Raw genomic sequence first — 18,936 nt, forward strand, 5'->3', positions numbered from 1 at the left:
ATTATGCAAAAACTGGACCAGACAGAACAGCGCTTGTCACTCCATTGGAAAGAGACAACTCTGTTCTAAATCAACAACTTGTTCTTTATCAACACCTGTTTTTATTCGCAAATTTTTTGGGGCTCTGCCGTCTCCTTATGGAAAAGTAGTGAATTTCAATGAGTAAAAATTGGCCGAATGCCGGATTGTCACGAAAAAAAAGCACCAATAAGAAAAGAGCTTATCTTTAAGATCAGCATCAACAACTTCAAAAGTGAGGGCCTGATAAACTACAAAATAACTAAAATTTTGTCGTCTAAAACTGCTTTCTTGTGGCAAACTGTGCAACCTCTCAAAGGTATTTTTCGTTTTGCTTATACGCCTGCAAATAAATGTACTTCTTATATTTTTGCCTTGCTCCTTAGGAAACGCTATATGCAAAAGCAACAGCGTAGGAAAGCAAAACGTAAAATAATCCTTTTCTGTTTGTTAGCAGAATGTCGGGAATAAACACCCAATGTTCAAAAAATAAAATCCTGTTTACAAAAGTTCTTTTGCTTTCCTCCAATCCGTGCAGTACTCCTTAGGAAACACATTGGAAAAACTGAGCGCAAGTCATTATCTTTAGCGCGATTGAAAGCGATTTAATCAATCTTTTACAAATTCCTAATTTGCTATTAAATAACAATAAAAAGAGTCGATATTAAAACGTGTTTCCTTTTATTTGAACCCCCGCCCACAATGAAATCCTGTTTACAAAATATCCCTTTGCTTTCCGTCATTTTAGAGCTTTGCTCCTTAGGAAACCCCTGAGGAAGCAAAACCTAAAATCCTTGACTCCTATTGGTCATCAGAATGCCACGATTTCCACCCATTGATTCTGATTCGATCTCGATCGATCTCGGCCCAACGAAAGGGTTTGCAATAAAATGTACTTTTGATTTAAATATACGACCCTAAACAACTTCAATTGAAACCTGTAATTTGTCATATTTTCAGACACCATGTTTGTATATAGGTTTTTTAATTTGTAACTCTGTAATTATTTCTTTTGCTTTTTTAAAATTAAATTTTGGAAAATATTTAAAAAATTGTGAGTTTTCCTTGACGAATTGCGATTTGACGGGGACCCATTACTAACCGACCCAAACTAACGGCAACGTTGTAAATGGCGGCGTAATAACCTGCGCGAAAAAATTGTTGATTTTCCTCAGTTTCGGGCAAGCATTTGGCGTTATCTTTAAAGTTCGGTAAACAAAATGCTGCTTTTATTGTGAATCGAGTGATTTGTAATCGTGCAAAGACCGTATCGTTGCGTTCGATCGATTTGTATGGCCCCAGTGTGCTATGGAGGGCGACAAAACAGCCGACAACGAGAAGGAATTAACCTCAACAAGCAGTTCGGCTATGGGACAGCAGCTCCTGTCAACAAATGAAGAGGAAAAAAGCGATTCAAATGATACTTTACCGACCTCGTCGACCGATGCCAGTACTTCCATTAAATCGACCCAGCTGAGTAAGTGAGGCAATTTTCCATTAGCGGGCCTGAGTACGTGTTGCAACTTAAAAGCGTTTGAACTTGAATGACCCTAATCAACCGAAGCAAGCTTGGGGCTGTCCGATGTTTTCCCTCAAGCTCTAACTCGGTTTTTGCATGGATTTTACCAGTAGAAGCTTGAACAGCTTCCTCATTCAACTAGATACGAAGTTCGCTTGTTGCTGTACAGCAAGCAAACCCCGAAAATTCCACTTACAAAATGCCAATATTCGAGCTCATTTCCTCAAAATGCCAAATTCTACGACTTTTACCCCAATTTTGATAAATCCGCCAGTACTTAGTTGCCGTGTACTGGCGGATTTTAGTCCCCTTTCATTCAAACCAATCTGTGTCGAGTTAGAAGCTTTTTCCATTTTCCTTACGCTAAGAGGACTTTGCAATAAAGCCTTTGTGTCCAAATTATGTTTAAATTTCAGACGAATAAAACCAAGTAATCAATTAAAACCATATTTATTTAACATCCAACACAATTACTAATCCATTAGCTATTTCAATGGGTCTACGTGACGATATCCACTTTCCAAATCCATTGACAACGCTCCTTTCCTGCTCAGAATAAGTGGCTAGAATCTCCCGGATTCGGATAGCGCAGAAAAATCTTATGCAAAGTCCTCACTTATTTCATGGTTTTAACTCAACTCGTTTTTCTCTAACCATTGTAAATTAATCAATTCCATCTTTTTAATCACCGTCCACAGTTTCTGATGATCCAATCAGTAGCACATCCTCAGAAATGGATCCGTCCAAGTCGAAACCTGCAGCGGATCAATTATCTTTTGATGTCGATAAAGGCGTTAATTGCTTCGACACCGATGTTGAATTGTTTGGAATGTCGATTTCCACCGAACGCTCTGAAGCAATCGAGGAAAATGTTGACGATCTAGTCAACGACTTGGAAACCCTTCTAGGAGAGTCTACCGATGACTTTAATGTCCCGAAAAATTCTCCCAAAAGCGGTGAGGAATCAACTCGTTAGTTTCCATTCGTTTGAAATAATCTTTGTTCATTATTTGTGTAGGGGCTTCCGCTATTCAAGAAGAAATCAGTCAAAATGCTACTGATAAAGTAGACACGACGGTTTCTTCGGAAAAATCCATTGAAGAAAAACTGAAGGAACAAAATGATGTTGTTCAAGACGAGGGCGAACAACCTCTGCAAATGGCTGAAGAACCAATTAAGGATTCCCCACAAGTCAGCAGCATTCCTGCTGTGGATTTAGAAAATACTGCCAATCAGGACTATGAAGTTGGCGAACAAAATACACAACAAGATGCAACACCTGAAAGTACTCCAGAAGTTCCACAAGGAGAAGCAGATGAATCTATTGAAGCGCCAGAAGCGCAAATGGGAGAATCTGATCTTTCAAGCACAAAAGACCACAAAGAAGGGGCTGTTGTTGTGTCTTCCAGCCATTCCCCCCTATTGCAGAGCACTGAACAAGAGATTCCCATAGCAGAAGAAGATCCTACCCAAACTGAGGATAAAGAAGAAAACATCACAGCTGAAATATCAAGCGCATTGACCATCTCCATAAGCGCCCAAGAAGAACCGAACAATTTCAATTCAGGACAGCAGGATGAAGAAATTCCAAAAGATGCCAAAACGGGGCAAATAAATCCGCACGATGCTGAACCCGTTGAAACAAAAATTGTTGTCGAGGAAGTGAAAGATTTGCAAGTACCAAACCAGGAAATTACAGAAGAAAACCAGCAAGAAATATCGGCGCCAACCGTTTCAGAAACAGAGCATTCGAAAGTAGATGCATTATTATTACACGTAGAAGAACCTATGCAGATTGACGACGAGGCCATAGCAAGTGAAGAGACTTCAAAACCCGACAAAGAAGAACTTACCATTGAAGTAGCCATTCCAACTCTAAATATCGAAATGACTTCTACAGATAAATTGAAAGAAACTCCAGAAATTCAAGCAGATATCGAAATGTCTTATGCAAAAGAAACTATCGAACTTCCAACAGATATCGAAATGGTTTCTGCAGAAGAGCCCGAAGAAAGCAGCAAACCTACAACAGATATCCAAATATCTTCTGCAAAAGAACCCAAAGAAACTATCGAACTTCCATCAGATATTGAACTGGTTTCTGCAGAAGAACCCAAAGAAACTATCGAACTTCCAACAGATGTTCAAATATCTTCTGCAAAGGAACCCAAAGAAACTATCGAACTTCCATCAGATATTGAACTGGTTTCTGCAGAAGAACCTAAAGAAACTATCAAACTTCCAACAGATGTTCAAATATCTTCTTCAAAAGAACCCAAAGAAACTATCGAACTGGTTTCTGCAGAAGAGCCCAAAGAAACTATCGAACCTTCAACAGAGGTCCAAATATCTTCTGCAACAGAACCCAAAGAAACTATCGCACTGGTTTCTGCAGAAGAGCCCAAAGAAACTATCGAACCTCCAACAGATGTCCAAATATCTTCTGCAAAAGAATCCAAAGAAACTATCGAACTTCCATCAGATATCGAAATGGTTTCTGCAGAAGAGCCCAAAGAAACTCTTGAACCTCCAACAGATGTCCAAATATTTTCTGCAAAAGAACCCAAAGAAACTATAGAACTTCCATCAGATATCGAAATGGTTTCTGCAGAAGAGCCCAAAGAAACTATTAAACCTCCAACAGATGTCCAAATATTTTCTGCAAAAGAACCCAAAGAAGCTATCGAACTTCCATCCGATATTGAAATGGTTTCCGCAGAAGAACTCACAGACATTGCCCAACCTCAAACAGATCCAGTTGTGGATGAATTGCCAACAACTATCCAAGATACAGATCAAAAGCCTTCTGACATTGTCCAGCCAGAAAGCGATGGCCAAGTCGTTGACTTGAAACATGCAAATAAAGATGAGGCACAGTCCATTGAGACTGTGTTGGATCGGACGGAAGATTCGTTACAAGCCGAAGAAAATCAAATACAACCAAAGGAAGAAGAAATTCAGTCCACAGAAAATCTGGTACAAATTGCAGAAGATGTGCTGGGATCAAAAGAAGTGGCAAGTTTTGTAGAAGAAGCTGCGATAGACAGTGCAAAGGGTCCGGAAGAAAAACCTGCAATTGAGCCAACAGAGGCACTTGAATGTATTACCCAGGAAGCTGAAGAAAGCAAAGATGGTACAGTAATCCAAGATAGGGTTATCAATCAGCCTCAAAATGGATGTGAAGCTTTGCAGACATCGGCAATTTCAATGAAGGAAAATATTGAGATCGAGGAAGTGACTGATGATTTTGAAAACACTGAAATCGTGGAAATTCCTGCAGTAGTGGAAGAGCCAGAAGATGAAAATCCAGTAGTTCAAGAGCCGAAAGTTGATCGAGAAGATGGTATTGTTGAGATCACGAATGAGCAAATTGCTCAGGAGCATTTAGAGGAAATTCAGGTGGAGCGCGAAGTGGCTAGTTCTGATCAGAAACTGTCCTTAGATGAGGAAATAACTAATTCAGTTGTCTCTGAAGGAGATGCTGTGGCTAAAACTGATGACTCTTGTGAACAATTACCAGATTTTATGCTATCAAAAGTAACTGTTTCAACAGAGGGAAACTCTCAAGTGGCGAAAAAAGTCGACTCTGTGGAAGAGACATTAACAGCGGCGAAAGTGAAGGAAGTGGTAAAGACGGAAAGTACAGCAATTTTGGAATCACAGGACGAACATGCTGAAGAACCCCCATCAGACAATGTGATTGCGGACGAAGCGACTATCGTGAAGACTGAAGAATTGTCGGTTGCTGATAAAACTGTGAGTGATAAAATCGAAGACACCACTAAGCCAGTGGAACATGAGTATGTAACTCTGCAGAAAAATGCGCAAAATCTGCTTGAATCAGCGAAAACTAAACCCGAAATAATGATCAGAAGGAAAACTGTGGAACAGGACTTAGAAAAAGTGGTTTGTTTGAGTGAAGAATCATCTGACTCGGACTGCAATGGGCCAACTAGCGATAAACCCCTGCAGGATTTGCCAGCATTAGATGAAGACGCCAATTTAATTAAAATCGCTACTGAAGTTGAGCAATTTTCCGACCCAGAAATGCCTATAGAAGAAAACATTCCGATCGAAGAAAATGCGCCAGCCGAAGCTCAGCCTGATGTAGAATCCATAAACGCTGCATCGAATTTGGAGACTCTTTTAGCAGTGGCGTCATTACAGAACGAATCTGTTACTGACACCAGAGAGCATCGACGGTTAAGCGAAAATGAAATTAGGGAAATGGAAGCCATCAGAATGGCGGTTGCAAGCATTACTGATAGCTCTCAAGACACTTACGATAGCTTCATGGTGGAAAATGTGATGACCATGGATAACAGTGCTCAAGACGAGCAAGATGTGCAAGAAATCTCTAATTTGCCCGCAGAATTCATTGCAGAGGACACTAATATAGAAGAAATTGCGGGAAATAACAAAACCGGCGAAGACGCTGCATGTGCAACCGCAGTGGTTGACAGCAATACCTCGTTACAACAGAGCACTGTAAAACTTGAGGAAATCGCAGAAAACAATACTCCCATCGCTTCTACTGCCACTCCGGTTAATACAGACGATCCAGATCCAAGTACAATTGACGATAATTCCCAGGCCTATGAAGATAACATTCCAGAAGGATCCAGTAATGCCCCAGAAATTGTCAAGGAGAATGAGGACGTTTCATCTGCAGGGGCTGCTGTCAAAGACGAAACGCCTTTGTTGGCAAACATTGAGCAATCTTGTGTGGCTTCGTCCACCTCCAAATCACCGAATCCGGCAGTTGAAATACCTGAAAAGAACACTGAAACTGACAAAGACCCTGAAGTCCCTACTCCAGGTCCGGTGCAAATCCTGCACGATCCAGTGGTAATTCCGGCGGTTGTAGATGAACCCTCCGAAGATGCAGTACACTGTGAAGACAAACCACTTCACAAAAGCACCGACATCGAAGAGCAGGTTGCGGCTGAAATTCCTTCAATGACACTAAACGAAAAGAACATTCTAGCGGCTGACTCCGCGATGGATTCTCCTGCAGTGAGGCAGTTGGTTGAAGAAAAACCTCCCAGAAATCGCTCAAAGCGTTCGACTAAAATCAGCGAACCGCTCACCATCAACGTAGAGGAAGTGGAGAAGAAGGAAAAAGTGTATAGCCCCAAGATCACCATTAAGCCACTGAAAGTGCCAGATGAAGAAGTCAGCACCACTTCAGAAGCGGACGCAAGCAAGGGTAGCTTGAAAATGACCATTACCAAGCAGTCAGATAAAATGCATTCAATTCTTAAGCTGTATAATCCTGAAGAAGAGCAGGACATGCTTTCTCAGACCCAAGAGGAACCGATTCCAAAATTGATCATAAAACCCAAATTGCAACAGGTTGAACAGCAGCATAGTCCAAAAATGACTACTCGCAGCGCCAAAGTATGTTCGCCAACTAGCACTCGATGTAGCAGTCCGAGGATCACAATAAAACCAGTTACTAAACCTGCAGAAGCTAAACTTGACGTTCTCAGCCCTTTGAAGATCACCATCAAACCTGTGATTAAACCTGACGACGCATCAAGGAAACACAGCCCTAAGGTAAAACCAATTTCTTCACCAAAAAAGTTTTAACTCACTTTTTTTTAATCCCTCTAGGCTGTAAAGGATGCAGATCAGCTGAAGAACCACAATCTGAAAATCACCATAAAACCAATTCCTAGACCGGTGGAAGAAAAAGAAGATCTCCGCCCGTCAACACCAAAGTTGATTATCAAGCCAATACCAAAACCAGTAGAAGGATTGGCTAAAGAAGAGCTACCAGTCTGCACACCAAAGTTGACGATTCGAGCTTTGAAAAGGCCTTTGGAAGAAACTGACCTGGACAACGAACCTGAGAGATCTAGCCCTAAAATAACAATAAAGCCTTTGGTATGTTTCTCTACTACTTAACGCTGCTCCTTTTTTAAGTTGGACTTTTCCAGGTGAAACCAGCCGAGCACGATTCAGCGCACCAATCTATTCAAACTACTCCCAAGATTAAGATTAGGCCAGTGCGAAAGCACGATGACGGCGATTTTAGCAACGAAGTCGATCGCGAAGAAGGCAGCCCTAAAATTTCCATTAAACCCCTGGTGAAACCTCCAGACATCGAGCCGGATGACGATGAGGAAGTTAAAGAGCGAATCGTGTTGAAGATTAACAAAGGTGAGATTGGATGGCGATTTCTAAAGTGGCTCGACAAAAAATGTGGTTTTTGCAGGAAATCTGCCATTAAACAAAGAGTCAAAGAAGCGCGAGCATCCAGACGAAGACAAGGGGGAAAAGGTGGGTATAAAATTGAAGTTTTCCACTACTGGCGGACATACGCACATTGTCCAGGAAAAGGAAGATGGTAGTAAAAGACAGCGGAAAGACAGTGGATACTTGAGTAGCGCAGGTAACTAATAAACACTGAGCAGATAAAATGGGGTTTACAATATCTGGTTATTAGCTAAAAAAGAAGCTGAAGAAAATTCACACAAGCGGCCAATAGAGGACAAACTTCCAGAAAAATCCAAAAGACTGCGCAGTGCTTTAACTCCGGATAACTTGGCCGAAAGCTGCGCTGTAGACAAACTGGACCCGAAAATTCCATATCCATTGGCTGGAATCAGCGAAGACAGGTAAACAACTTTCAATATCAAAAATATAAATAAATATATGCTACTAAGTGACAACTTGCAGATCGCAAGTCAGTAAAAACTCCCTGCATTCCGAGACGCCAGACATTTCGAAGATTGCGGCTCTGGCCGCGCAAACCACCCACATAGAGGCTCCTTCAGTTGTAACTGTCGGCATTGCCACTCCCACAGTTACTCCGGGCCCTAAGAAAAGGGGACGACCCAGAAAAGTGCCCCTGAAGTTTCGAGAAGATTCTGACGCAACGATTTCTTCGCCAATTACTCCTCAAACCACTCCCTCTTCAGATCCTTTAACTCCTGTGGGAAGTGAATCCATGATTGTGGAGCCTACATCTTCAGGAGGCCGGCCGAAACGCAGTTGTAGAGGTAAATTGTTTGTTTTTGTCTGAGCGTTTTATGCTGGTTGCTAGAGTGTCTATTTCTGCTGAATTCTAGCAGTAGTGAAGAGTAGGGTAAAGATTTTTAATTAAATTCTTCAGGTGCATTTAGCAGGTTTTTTGGGTTGTTTGCAGGTCAGAATGTGATGGCTACATTGGGAATCAAGCCGAGGAAACCCCGAGGTCGAGGGCGCGGAAGCAAAGTGAACATGGGAGATCGTGGACCACAAACTCCAGTTTCCCAAGTTTCCGTCGAAATCACTGCGGAAGTTCCAGCTAAACCTGACAAGGTGAGTTTTTGATTTTTTTTGGCGATTGTGTCGTTTGTCTCCGACCCTGTGCTTGTTTTGAGAAAATTCTTGAATAATTTAATATCTTCTTCCGCCGAATCTCTTAACATGTTTATAACTGATTAGATTTTTTGGGTTCATATGCACATTTGGACAAAAACACTCCGACTAAATTGTTAGTAGATAGTAAATGTCGGAAAGTAGATATTCTCAAATCAATGACACAGAGGTAGAAATATAGGAGAAGGAATTGACTGGGTGTTTTCTCTCTCCCCCAGGTTAAAAATAAGAGTAAAAGGAAAAAGAAAAAAAGTCGCAGGAGATCGGATTCGTCGTGAATAGTCGGCCGTTACTGTTTTAAGTTTTATTGGAGTCTTATTGGCAGTTTAAAATCGGTTTACTTCGCAATATATTCATCGTTTCATCCTGTATAAAACAATCCATTGTAAATAGGCCACTAAGAATCTGCTCATATGAGCAGATATGTATTATTTATATTGGGTGTATGCTTCGAAGAATCCGTAGTGGAAATTTTCTCAAAACGTAGTTGCCCAATATTATTTCTTTTGTTGTATTTTATAGATGTTTGATGAGCGGCACATTAAATTCTATACTGTTGAGCTTGGATGGAAGTCCTTTTTTCAAATTAACATTGCTTTCAAGAAGCGCAGCCCTTTAAAGATAGTGTTATTGCTATTAGAGTTATTGATTCAATTTATTTCAATCCAAATAACTACAGTTCGTTGTAAACTCGCGATCTTGGCTTGAAAGTGATGTTAAGGGCTATTATTATATTTATATATACATATATATATACGAATACATGTCTAATTTAGATAGATTACTGCCTAGAACCGGGTTTGTTCTCCTACTGTTTATCGGCTAAATTTATTTCTGTTATATGTTGAATAAGGCAAGTCTCGTATAATAAGTTTGTTTGATAGTTCGTATTTTTCTACTTGATATCAAAACAAAAAGGCTAAATAAATGTTGTTATTTCCGAATAAACCGTGACTTTCCATGCCAAAATAACACACAATTGCCGAAGGTCGACTGGTTTAAGTTGATACAGTTTTGTATGAGCGCACCTTGGAGAATCAGTGCAAGATGCTTGATGATATGTTTAAATGGACGTCATACGCGGAACACACATTTACACTTCACTTCATATCTGAGCTAAAAATAACGACGCTAATAATTCCCCCGCTGGGCCATATGAGAATGTTTTAGTTTGGTTTTACTCGATTTTCGAAGTATTTATGAAGATTTTCAACCGGAGAATTATTTTTTATTTAACTGTTTATTGCTGGTTTTTCATTAACTAGCTTTGTTTGCTGATGGACATTTTTACGCCTAAAACACTCCTAGGTGCTCCGCCTGTACACTAATCAACAACAAAAATTACGTTGTTTGAAGCAATTGAACTGATCATGGCGCTCATATTTCTACATAAAAATAATCCTATTTTCACTTAATCCATTTTAATTGCGATCGGCCGCACCACGATGTACCAATTCGAATATCGCCTGAAAATAAACTTGAAACGTGGAAGTCGACATCGAAATAAACCGGCATTGTAGTCCCCCAGCCAGTACTTGTGCGTCATTTTCTCGATATCAAGGAAATTCGAATTTGTTGCGACTATTTGATCTCATCTGGTAGATGAATGTGGTCAATTCGTTGTTGTAAGTCACTCAGGTATTTATGTATGTGTTTATTTACCTAAAGTGCAACAATGTACAAAAGTTTTTAAAAAAAATCACAATTTTGTCGTGCCATAGGCGTAGTTGGATAAATATTTACTTTGCATTAATTCAACACAATGATTTTTTTTCAATGGAAGGTGGATTGACCTTTCGCTCTACCGGCAGCAGCCAGCTAAAGAAACATGTTTTTAAGATAGTAAATTGAGTAATTTTATGCGTATAAATAGATATTACCCAACAAGCGGGCTTGATTACAAACATAAACATGACGAGATATTGAGAAAACGAGTTTTCAAGTGCATGTTTCAAGCGCACGGAATTTATATAACTGTCTGGGAATTGTTTACTTTCTTCGTGATAACACCGCTTAATTTCCAGTAAGTGTGTTATTTCAGTAGCACGTAAATAAGTCGCAAATTGCATTTAATTACTGTGACTCATTGAACTCGATGTGTGGGTAATAATTAACATTCCCAACTTAAAAAAGAAGACACGATGCTGTATGAATGCGGAACTTGAAAACACTTTGTACACTTTAGTAAATAACTCGTCATCTACCTAATAATCATCCACAAAGTAAGTTGAGAACATGGCACGGATTCTTTTCCCCAGGGAGTCCGTACCATGTTCTTTCCCTAGCGATTGAATATTAGAGAGCGGCTCTCATTTAAGAGTTTGGAACAAATATGAGCGGACCATCAGGCTCCTTGCATTTCGTTCTGAGGTAGAGGCAGAAAAAGTGAAACGTTGTTAATTCATCAGTTATTAATATTAGGAACATTCCACTCATGTTTGTGAAAAGCTCTTAACTGACTAAAACGGTTTTTTGTCTTGCAGGCGGAGAAAGGGGCCAAAGCGAAATTGAAATTCGGGCGCAAATCTTCGGAAAAGGAAATCCTGAATCAGGATACGGAAGCAAAGGCAAAGCAATCCCCAAAAGGCGCCCGAGAATCAGTCGGGAAAGAGGTGGGTGTGTTTTATTAAGTGCACAGTCTTTCAACTAACTAGCCAACTTTGCAGGGAAGCAGTCAGGAGGAAAACACAGATGTAGATGCAAAAACTGCAGAAGCCACCCAGGAACACAGTTTTGAAGAATCGCTGAAAAGAAAGTGTGAAGACTCCGAAGACCACGCATCCAAGAAGAAGAAGGATGACAAAACCCCCACTAGGAAGCTAGAGGCAGGTTCCACCCACCATTTTCATCCGCCATAATTTTCCCGATTTCCCACAGGTAACCACACGGAGGCAAAAGGCGCAGCTTCAAAGAAAATCGGAGGATTTCACTCCGGCAGACGCCGCTCCAAGCAGCTCCCAACCAACACTTTCACCTGATACAACTGCCATTCCACCACCGGCTCCCTATAAACAACCCTTAACAGAGCAGGAAAAATTTGTGGAATTAAACAGCAAAAACTACCCAGATATTACCATTACTAAGAGCAAAAGTGTGCCAACAACTGCAGAAATACCAATCGAGGAACCGGTTGAAGTGGGTGTCGTAAAGCCTGAAGAACGACTGAGTATTGACAGCAACTCCAAAAAAGAAACCGCTCTTGATGAAGAGGACGATGAAGATCTAGGACAAGACGGGGAGACTATTGAACTTGGAGACGATAGTGAATCTGAGCGGCAACGCGAGCATGTTTTGCAGGTATAATTAATGCTGCAGCCATGCTTTGCGGCTCTAATCCAATTTAATCTCAGAAAAAGCAAGAAGCCATCAAGAAATGCCGCGCCAAGCGAATGGAGAAACTAGCACGGGCCGCCGAACTGAAGCGGAAAAGACAGGAGCAAGCAGCGCAGCAACGCGAAGCAAGAAAAGCTGCAGAAGAAGCGGAAAGAGTTGCCACTGAGAAAGCACGAGCCACTAAAAGGTAAGCTCGCCTAGATGTTGGGAAGGCCACAACTACATTTTTGTTCCAGATATGGACGGTACGGTGTGCCCAAGCCGCAAATATCTCTAATCGATGCCCCTCTGCCAGAATCAGCAGGAACTGTGAAAAGTCACGTGGTAGAGTCGCCGACTAAGCCGGCGAATCAACCCGCTTCCATTGAAGACAAAGCGGAGAAAGAGGTAAAACTCGCTTCAGCCACTACTGATTTGGCCCTCACTTTGAGAAAATTGCAGCCTTTGAAGAATCTTGAAGGGCATTTTACCACCAACAAGTCGCCGCAGAAGTTGCTCTTTTCGGAACCGATGGTAGTGGATGCTCCTGAAGAATCTCCCGCCAAAATAAGGCGATCGCTTGCACGGGAAGATGTTGTAATGGTGGATGAAGAAACTAGGATGAGTGCGGACTTTAGAGGTGGATGAACGGTGTGATGGTGTTAGTTTTTCGGAGTTGAGCGTGTCGGTTGTTTTCAGGCTCGAGATCACAAACTCCGGCTAAACAGAGCGCGCAGCCTGCAGATATTATGGTGGAAGACTCTCAAGGAAGCATCGGGACTGAAGGGGGCAAATCGCGAAGCTCCAAAGCGCCCAAAATGGAGGTACCATCCAAGCCCCAAATCCTGTTTAGTGCGCCCTTATTCCAGCTGTTTTCCAGGTATTTCAGGATCTCGAATCCGCCGCTTACTCTGCCGATCAGCTGGCGGAGTACTCGTGGAACGGACAAGGTCCGTTCATGATCCAAGAGCAAGTAAGTTTCCGGTTTCCGGTGTGAAGGAGTGTTTGGTAAGTCGTTCTTTTCCCAGGTGACGCAGTATTTGGGAATAAAATCCTTCAAACGGAAATACCCGAACATGACCAGACGTGCCGTGGACATCCAGGAACGGGACTACTTGAAGGAAAGCGGCCAAGTGACAGAAGGACAGTGCGATCTGGGCCTAACGGCGGTGGCCGCTCAAGATATACTGGATATAATGTATGCAGATTTTCAGGTGGGCTTTGCCATAAATCGCACAATTTCAGGTACAAGCCGTTCAATTTACAGGACAAGTACGAGGATTATTGCAAGGCTCAGCGAGAGAAACAAGCCAGAGAGTTGGCCAACAAGCAAAAGGCTTTGAATCAATTCACGCTGAAGCCTGGCTTTGATAAGCTGGATATTCTAGAACAGGCCGTTCAATCGGCCGCCGCATGGAATTCTCAGTTTAACAAGGTAAGCTGATTACTTTAGATTTTTGTGACATTCTCTAAATGCCTAGTCGATAAGTAAGAATCTTTTTTAACTGATTCATTTTCCTGACTGCGTGTACTTGTTATTATATTCTTATCATTCCTGGGTCTCAGTCAAAGTGTGAAGTAAAAGTAAAAATTTTGAATATCGTTTATTTCATTACGTTTCGGCGAGACAACAGCGCCTTCATCAAATTTAAAATTTACTCAAACTATAAACACCAATTCACAATTAAAACATGTATAAAAGCTATAATTTATAAAAAGTTGAAACGTTCTTTTAAGTATTTGCCTTCTTGAAACCTTAAATTTGTCTGAATTATTTTCTACATTTGCGAGAATGGTATTGAGATAAGCAAATAGAAAACATGCAAAAGCAGTAAATTTCAGATCAGATATCGAAAACCTTAGCAACATTTACCAAACCCTAATAAAGCCATAAGTATAGAACACCCAGTACACTAGTGAAAAATTAAAACTATTTCTGCTTATCTCAATACATACGTACCACTCTCGCAAATGTAGAAAATAATTTAGACAAATTTAAGGTTTCAAGAAGGCAAAGACATAAAAGAACGTTAATATTTACCAATTATGAGGTAAGTTTTTCAAATGTTTTGCTCTCCCAAAACGAGGAATTTTTTCCCTTAAGAACTGATGAATGTTTTAACGCTTTATAAATTAAAGTTTTTATACAACATGTTTTGACTGGTGAATTGGTGTTTGTAGTTTGTGTAAATTTTAAATCTGATGATGGCACTGTTGTCTCGCCGAAACGTAATGAAATAAACGATATTAAAAAAATTTACTTTACACTTTGACTGAGAACCAGGAAGGATAAGAATATAATCTTTTTTAACTACTAATCTTTTTTTGCTTTTACTGCATTTCCTTAGGGAGGAGTCATATTTCCCTCCCTAGGTCAACAATAATAATAATAATAAAAATAAGTTCCTAGGGAAATAATGAAATATGTGTCAATTTTCCCTTATTTTTATTTTGCCCACTTGTCTAAGTTCAGGCGAGATTCCATCCGTTTCCACTTCTGAATCACGGTCACTTTAAGATCCACTAATTTTTCGCTCTCCCAGATATTTTTCGTAGAACTATTTTCAATTTTCTGGAGATCGATAAATTATTTTGCGGCAGTTTGGGTTAGCATGCAAATATTGCGAGACTTCAGAAAATTAATAGAAACTTCAAAATTTAATTAAGGCAATTATCCGGTTTAGAAGAAAACAATATTATAAATACCTCGCACATTATATCCTCTATACTATTATTTGAGTATTTGTAAATTTACCAAAGGCAAGGAGAGAGCAAAGAAGAGCACACATGGACCTGCAAAACTGGTCGATTCACTACCCAAAGTCGAAAATGAAGGTTCTGCCAGCGCCGAAAATCGGTCACTATCCGATCGCGTTGGTGCCGGGCCAATTCACCGATTACTATAGAGATTACACGCCGACTGAGCTAAACAACTTGCCCCTAAACACCATGTGCTACGACGAAATAAAAGTGTCGCGTCCGCCTGCCCAGTCGGAGGAGTCGAGCAACGGCTCGGACTCAGACTCTGAGTCCAGTTCAGGATCGTCCAGCTCGGGATCGTCGTGCGATGACGCCAACTGCAAGGAATGCGATAAGAAAGTGAAAAAAACGAAGGAACTGCGCGAAACCGACTCGGATGATGTGGTTTTTGTGGAAAATGATGCGAGTAGCAGTGATTCGGTTGTTCTTGTTAGTGTAACGTCAGCGCCAGTGACTGCTTAGAAACTCCATGTTCAACTGGGGCGTTAAAAATTATATTTTTTATTTTAAATGTTGCAAGCATCCGCAGGATTATTATGTGTGTTACTTAAGAGGCATGAAATTTACTGATGATCCTGTATATACAATTTTGTTTTGCAATTAATACACTTCATAAAAAAATCAGCCAAGTTGTTCATCTCTTCAGCACCTCGATAAACGTATCGCGCGGTACTGATATGTTGGCGATCATTCTCATTTTTTTCTTCCCCGCTGCTTGTTGCGCTAGAAGCTTTTTTCGCCGCGTTACATCACCTCCATACTGAAATTATAGTGTTTGGAAACGTTTACTCGGCTATACATAATGTGTTTTTAAGTGCAAGAGAAACAAGAAGTTTTGCAATTCTTACCAGCCACTGCGTCACATCTTTCCTAAAAGGCTTAATGTCCTGTCGCGCCAACACTTTGCTCCCTATACAAGCCTGAATCGCTATGTTAACCAGTTGTCTGGGGATTATGTCTTTTAGCCGCAAAGCCATGCTTTTCCCAATGGTTTGTGCCTTTGATAAGTGAACGATGCTGCTTAGTTCTTCTATTGCGACGCCGTTTAAAAGGATTGACATCTGAAATTGTTGAACCTTGTACTTTTCTGGAAACTAATTTTTTCCCAGTACCTTGACCACATTGGTGCTCGCATATCCTCTGTCCTCGTAATCAAAGCTGGCATAGCCCGAGCTGATGTTTTTCAGCACATCGTGGAAGTCAATTACTATTTCACAAAGAGGTAATTCATATTGCAGCATAATTCTGTCGTTGTCTATGTTAGAGGCGCTTATCTGCACCCCTCGGCGCTCTATGCACAAGGACATCACCGGCCCCAAATAGGCGGCAGGCGTGATTATGGTGCCTATAAAATGGGCATTGATTAAAATGCCTTTTAAGTTTAGCTAGGCCTAGTTACCCATCACCATGGGTTCGAAGCATTCCTGGATTCTTTGCGGCTCGGGCCAAGCGGCAGGATTATTAATGAAAATAACATCTTTGCCGTCTTTCATGGTCTGTTTAGTCGGCTGCAACTTGACTTTGTAGATCACTGAAGGCGCTGTTAGGATGGCTTCCGTACCGTACTCCTGCTGGAGGCGTTGCGAAAACACCTCGAGGTGAAGCAAGCCTAGAAAACCTAAACGCCAACCCTGTCCCAGTGCCGGACTAGCAAAACAAACCATGGTTGCTTGATTTTTTAAATAATAATAATGATCAGACCTGTTATCAAGTTCCACGCTCACTGCCGAATCGTTGAGCGTGAGCTTTTCAATAGCGTTTCGCAGATTGATTTGCTGCGATTGGTCCATCGGGTAAACGCCCGCAAACACCATTGGCTTGATTGGGCTGAAGCCGGGCAACGCCTCAACCTGCTGGCCGGACAAATGAATGGTGTCTCCTATGTGAGCCTCTTGACTGGAGCGCATGTTGCAGCCAATCAGCCCTATTTGCCCAGCGACTCTGCAAAAAACCTACTAATTGTAACGGAGTTTGGGGTTTCTTTCAACCAACCCTCACAGCTCGTTCACTTCAATTTCCTGCGGCCTTAGTAGGGACAGCGATTTGACTTCGTACTGCTTCTTAGTGTGGCAGGACTGTATGTTCTCCCCCACTTTCAAGCGGCCGTCCTTCACCAAGACCATGGATAAGACGCCTCGGTATCGGTCGAAGGAGCTGTCGAATAAAAAGGCCCTGAATCGGGCTTCCCGGTTTACATCTGGGGGCGGCAACCGAGTTACTATTGCTTCGAGCACTGAGTCCATTCCTATCCCGAGTTTTGCGGAAACCTGCAAAAAATCACAATTCTGTGAAATATCTGTTTAAAATCCTACTGCTGTTTGGCAGTGGACGGTTTTTACGCGTCCAAAGTAAGGAAAGCTCTTTTGCCAGAAATTTTATTTACATATAAAACGAAAAGTTTTAGGAAATTTTACGCGAAAATGTAACCGGTCATAAAAGAATAGTATCTCCTGATCGGCTCAAGATAAACAGACTATCAAAGATGCAAACTACTCAGAAGACATGAGGCTACAACATTATTCCTGTCTGGGCATTACATATTTCCCGCAGAAAGATTGAAACTTTGACCAAGACAATATGATTTGCAACTTAAATAATTCTTAATAATTAAATAGTAAATACTGAGCTGATAAAACCTGAAAATTAGACGGTTTTGGCCACGTAAAAGCCGTATTTTATACAGATTTTTCGCAGACACCCTGCATTTACCCGTAAAACCTCTTTGGGGTCCATATCAAACAGACTCTCCAGCTGTTTAGTGACTCGATCGGGATCGGCGTTTTTCAGGTCGATTTTATTCAGAACTGGAATAATGATCAAATCGCTTCCAAAGGCCAAGTAGAAGTTTGCCACTGTTTGAGCTTGGACTCCGTCATTGGAATCCACCAGAAGAATCACCCCTTGGCATGCTGACAGGGATCTGGATACCTGGATTAGAAAACCATTTAGGATTATGTGTGTTCAAGTTTCAGGGCTTCTAGTGCTTCAAAGTAGTGAAGAACCTAAATACATAATGCGATGGACACGCGATTTTACGCGGCGATAGTTGAATGTACATTCGCGAAGTGGTAGAAGAATCGAGCCCGAGATTGAGATTTCTGGAGCTGAATTATAGATACAACATTCGAATATTTTTTCGCGGTCCCAAAAGCAACTCGATTATTCCTATTGGTTTCTGTCTGCTCTTTTGGAAACTTAAGAGGCAATTGTAGAATAAATAGGGCAACAAACCTCATTGGAAAAGTCCACATGCCCCGGAGTATCAATCAGATTGAGCAAATACTGCTCATTCTTGTACTCGTAGAGAAGTGAAGCAGTTTGAGCCTTCACTGTAATGCCTCGTTCCCTTTCAACCTGCAACTTGTCCAGCACCTGGTTGTTCCCACTGTTCGGCTTAATAGCCCCAGTGTGTTCCAATAAGCGATCAGCCAGGGTACTTTTCCCATGATCGACATGGGCGATTATGCTGAAGTTTCGTATCCGTTCAACAGGGAATTGAGCAAAATCGGGGGCTTCTTTGCGCTCAGAATAGCCCCTTTTTGCAAACAGCCCCGAACATCTAGCGAGTGATTGAATGGAAATTTGATTAGTTTTTAACTGAACGCACCTACGTCCTGGCCAGTTTCAGCTTTCGGTAACAATATCGCGAGTAGGAGACGAGGCACAAGTGTTTAAGTAACATTTTTTAAGTAATTTTCTCCGTGTTTAGAGGCATTTGGATCATAGATAGGTCAGATTCGGATAACCTCGCTTTAAAAATTAACAACCCGTCAAGTTGACGCGTTGTAAAGAGAATCGGTTGAAAATAAATGTCTCTAAACCACTTTTAGACTTCTCTTTGTGATTAGCATTTTCCAATAAAATTCGGTGAAGTTTAAAAAAATGTCTTGAAAAACTTTGGCGTATTAACAGGTTCGTAAATTGAGCTAATTCATAGTTCGAGAAGTTTGAGTTTCCAC

At 41.2% G+C, this 18,936-nt stretch overlaps 2 protein-coding genes across 3 annotated transcripts in view; one reads left to right on the top strand and one right to left on the bottom strand.

Annotated features, from left to right (window-relative positions):
* LOC109542442 (titin) overlaps positions 1 to 15,601 on the top strand; it is a 17,745-nt gene extending 2,144 nt beyond the window's left edge. Inside the window, exons 1-20 of one of the 2 annotated variants that reach the window (XM_048670814.1) lie at positions 1,137 to 1,495; positions 2,236 to 2,493; positions 2,556 to 7,096; positions 7,154 to 7,426; positions 7,480 to 7,702; positions 7,758 to 7,934; positions 7,989 to 8,160; positions 8,222 to 8,544; positions 8,691 to 8,845; positions 11,389 to 11,517; positions 11,572 to 11,730; positions 11,783 to 12,202; positions 12,256 to 12,425; positions 12,475 to 12,625; positions 12,680 to 12,857; positions 12,917 to 13,041; positions 13,098 to 13,190; positions 13,246 to 13,431; positions 13,485 to 13,652; positions 14,978 to 15,601. In XM_048670814.1, coding sequence (XP_048526771.1) covers positions 1,327 to 1,495; positions 2,236 to 2,493; positions 2,556 to 7,096; positions 7,154 to 7,426; positions 7,480 to 7,702; positions 7,758 to 7,934; positions 7,989 to 8,160; positions 8,222 to 8,544; positions 8,691 to 8,845; positions 11,389 to 11,517; positions 11,572 to 11,730; positions 11,783 to 12,202; positions 12,256 to 12,425; positions 12,475 to 12,625; positions 12,680 to 12,857; positions 12,917 to 13,041; positions 13,098 to 13,190; positions 13,246 to 13,431; positions 13,485 to 13,652; positions 14,978 to 15,439 — 8,532 coding nt within the window. In that variant the 5' untranslated portion in view covers positions 1,137 to 1,326 and the 3' untranslated portion in view covers positions 15,440 to 15,601. Of the gene's footprint in view, positions 1 to 1,136; positions 1,496 to 2,235; positions 2,494 to 2,555; positions 7,097 to 7,153; positions 7,427 to 7,479; positions 7,703 to 7,757; positions 7,935 to 7,988; positions 8,161 to 8,221; positions 8,545 to 8,690; positions 8,846 to 11,388; positions 11,518 to 11,571; positions 11,731 to 11,782; positions 12,203 to 12,255; positions 12,426 to 12,474; positions 12,626 to 12,679; positions 12,858 to 12,916; positions 13,042 to 13,097; positions 13,191 to 13,245; positions 13,432 to 13,484; positions 13,653 to 14,977 lie in introns of those variants that run through there. The other variant, XM_048670815.1, reaches the window with a different exon arrangement.
* On the bottom strand, positions 15,540 to 18,928 carry LOC109542440 (translation factor GUF1 homolog, mitochondrial). The gene is made up of 9 exons (XM_019911663.2): positions 18,589 to 18,928; positions 18,209 to 18,536; positions 17,687 to 17,905; positions 16,976 to 17,244; positions 16,679 to 16,918; positions 16,377 to 16,624; positions 16,090 to 16,322; positions 15,826 to 16,038; positions 15,540 to 15,737 (listed from the first exon to the last, which is right to left on the bottom strand). Exons 1-9 carry the CDS (start codon positions 18,657 to 18,659, stop codon positions 15,612 to 15,614), a joined length of 1,947 nt encoding a protein of 648 aa, XP_019767222.2. The 5' UTR covers positions 18,660 to 18,928; the 3' UTR covers positions 15,540 to 15,611.
* Between the last annotated feature and the right edge of the window lie 8 nt (positions 18,929 to 18,936).

This window comes from Dendroctonus ponderosae, unplaced genomic scaffold (genome assembly GCF_020466585.1).
Source record: "Dendroctonus ponderosae isolate FM_Combo_2020 unplaced genomic scaffold, Dpon_F_20191213v2 Dpon_F_20191213_1, whole genome shotgun sequence".
In the NCBI taxonomy this organism is placed as follows: domain Eukaryota; kingdom Metazoa; phylum Arthropoda; class Insecta; order Coleoptera; family Curculionidae; genus Dendroctonus; species Dendroctonus ponderosae.

Coding starts and splice junctions, on each gene's coding strand:
- LOC109542440 (XM_019911663.2), bottom strand. CDS start 18,659: ATGTTACTTAAACACTTGTGCCTCGTCTCCTACTCGCGATATTGTTAC. Junction 17,245..17,686: donor ACCCCAAAGAGGTTTTACGG/GTAAATGCAGGG, acceptor GATTTTTTGCAG/GTTTCCGCAAAACTCGGGAT. Junction 16,919..16,975: donor GAAATTGAAGTGAACGAGCT/GTGAGGGTTGGT, acceptor GGTTTTTTGCAG/AGTCGCTGGGCAAATAGGGC.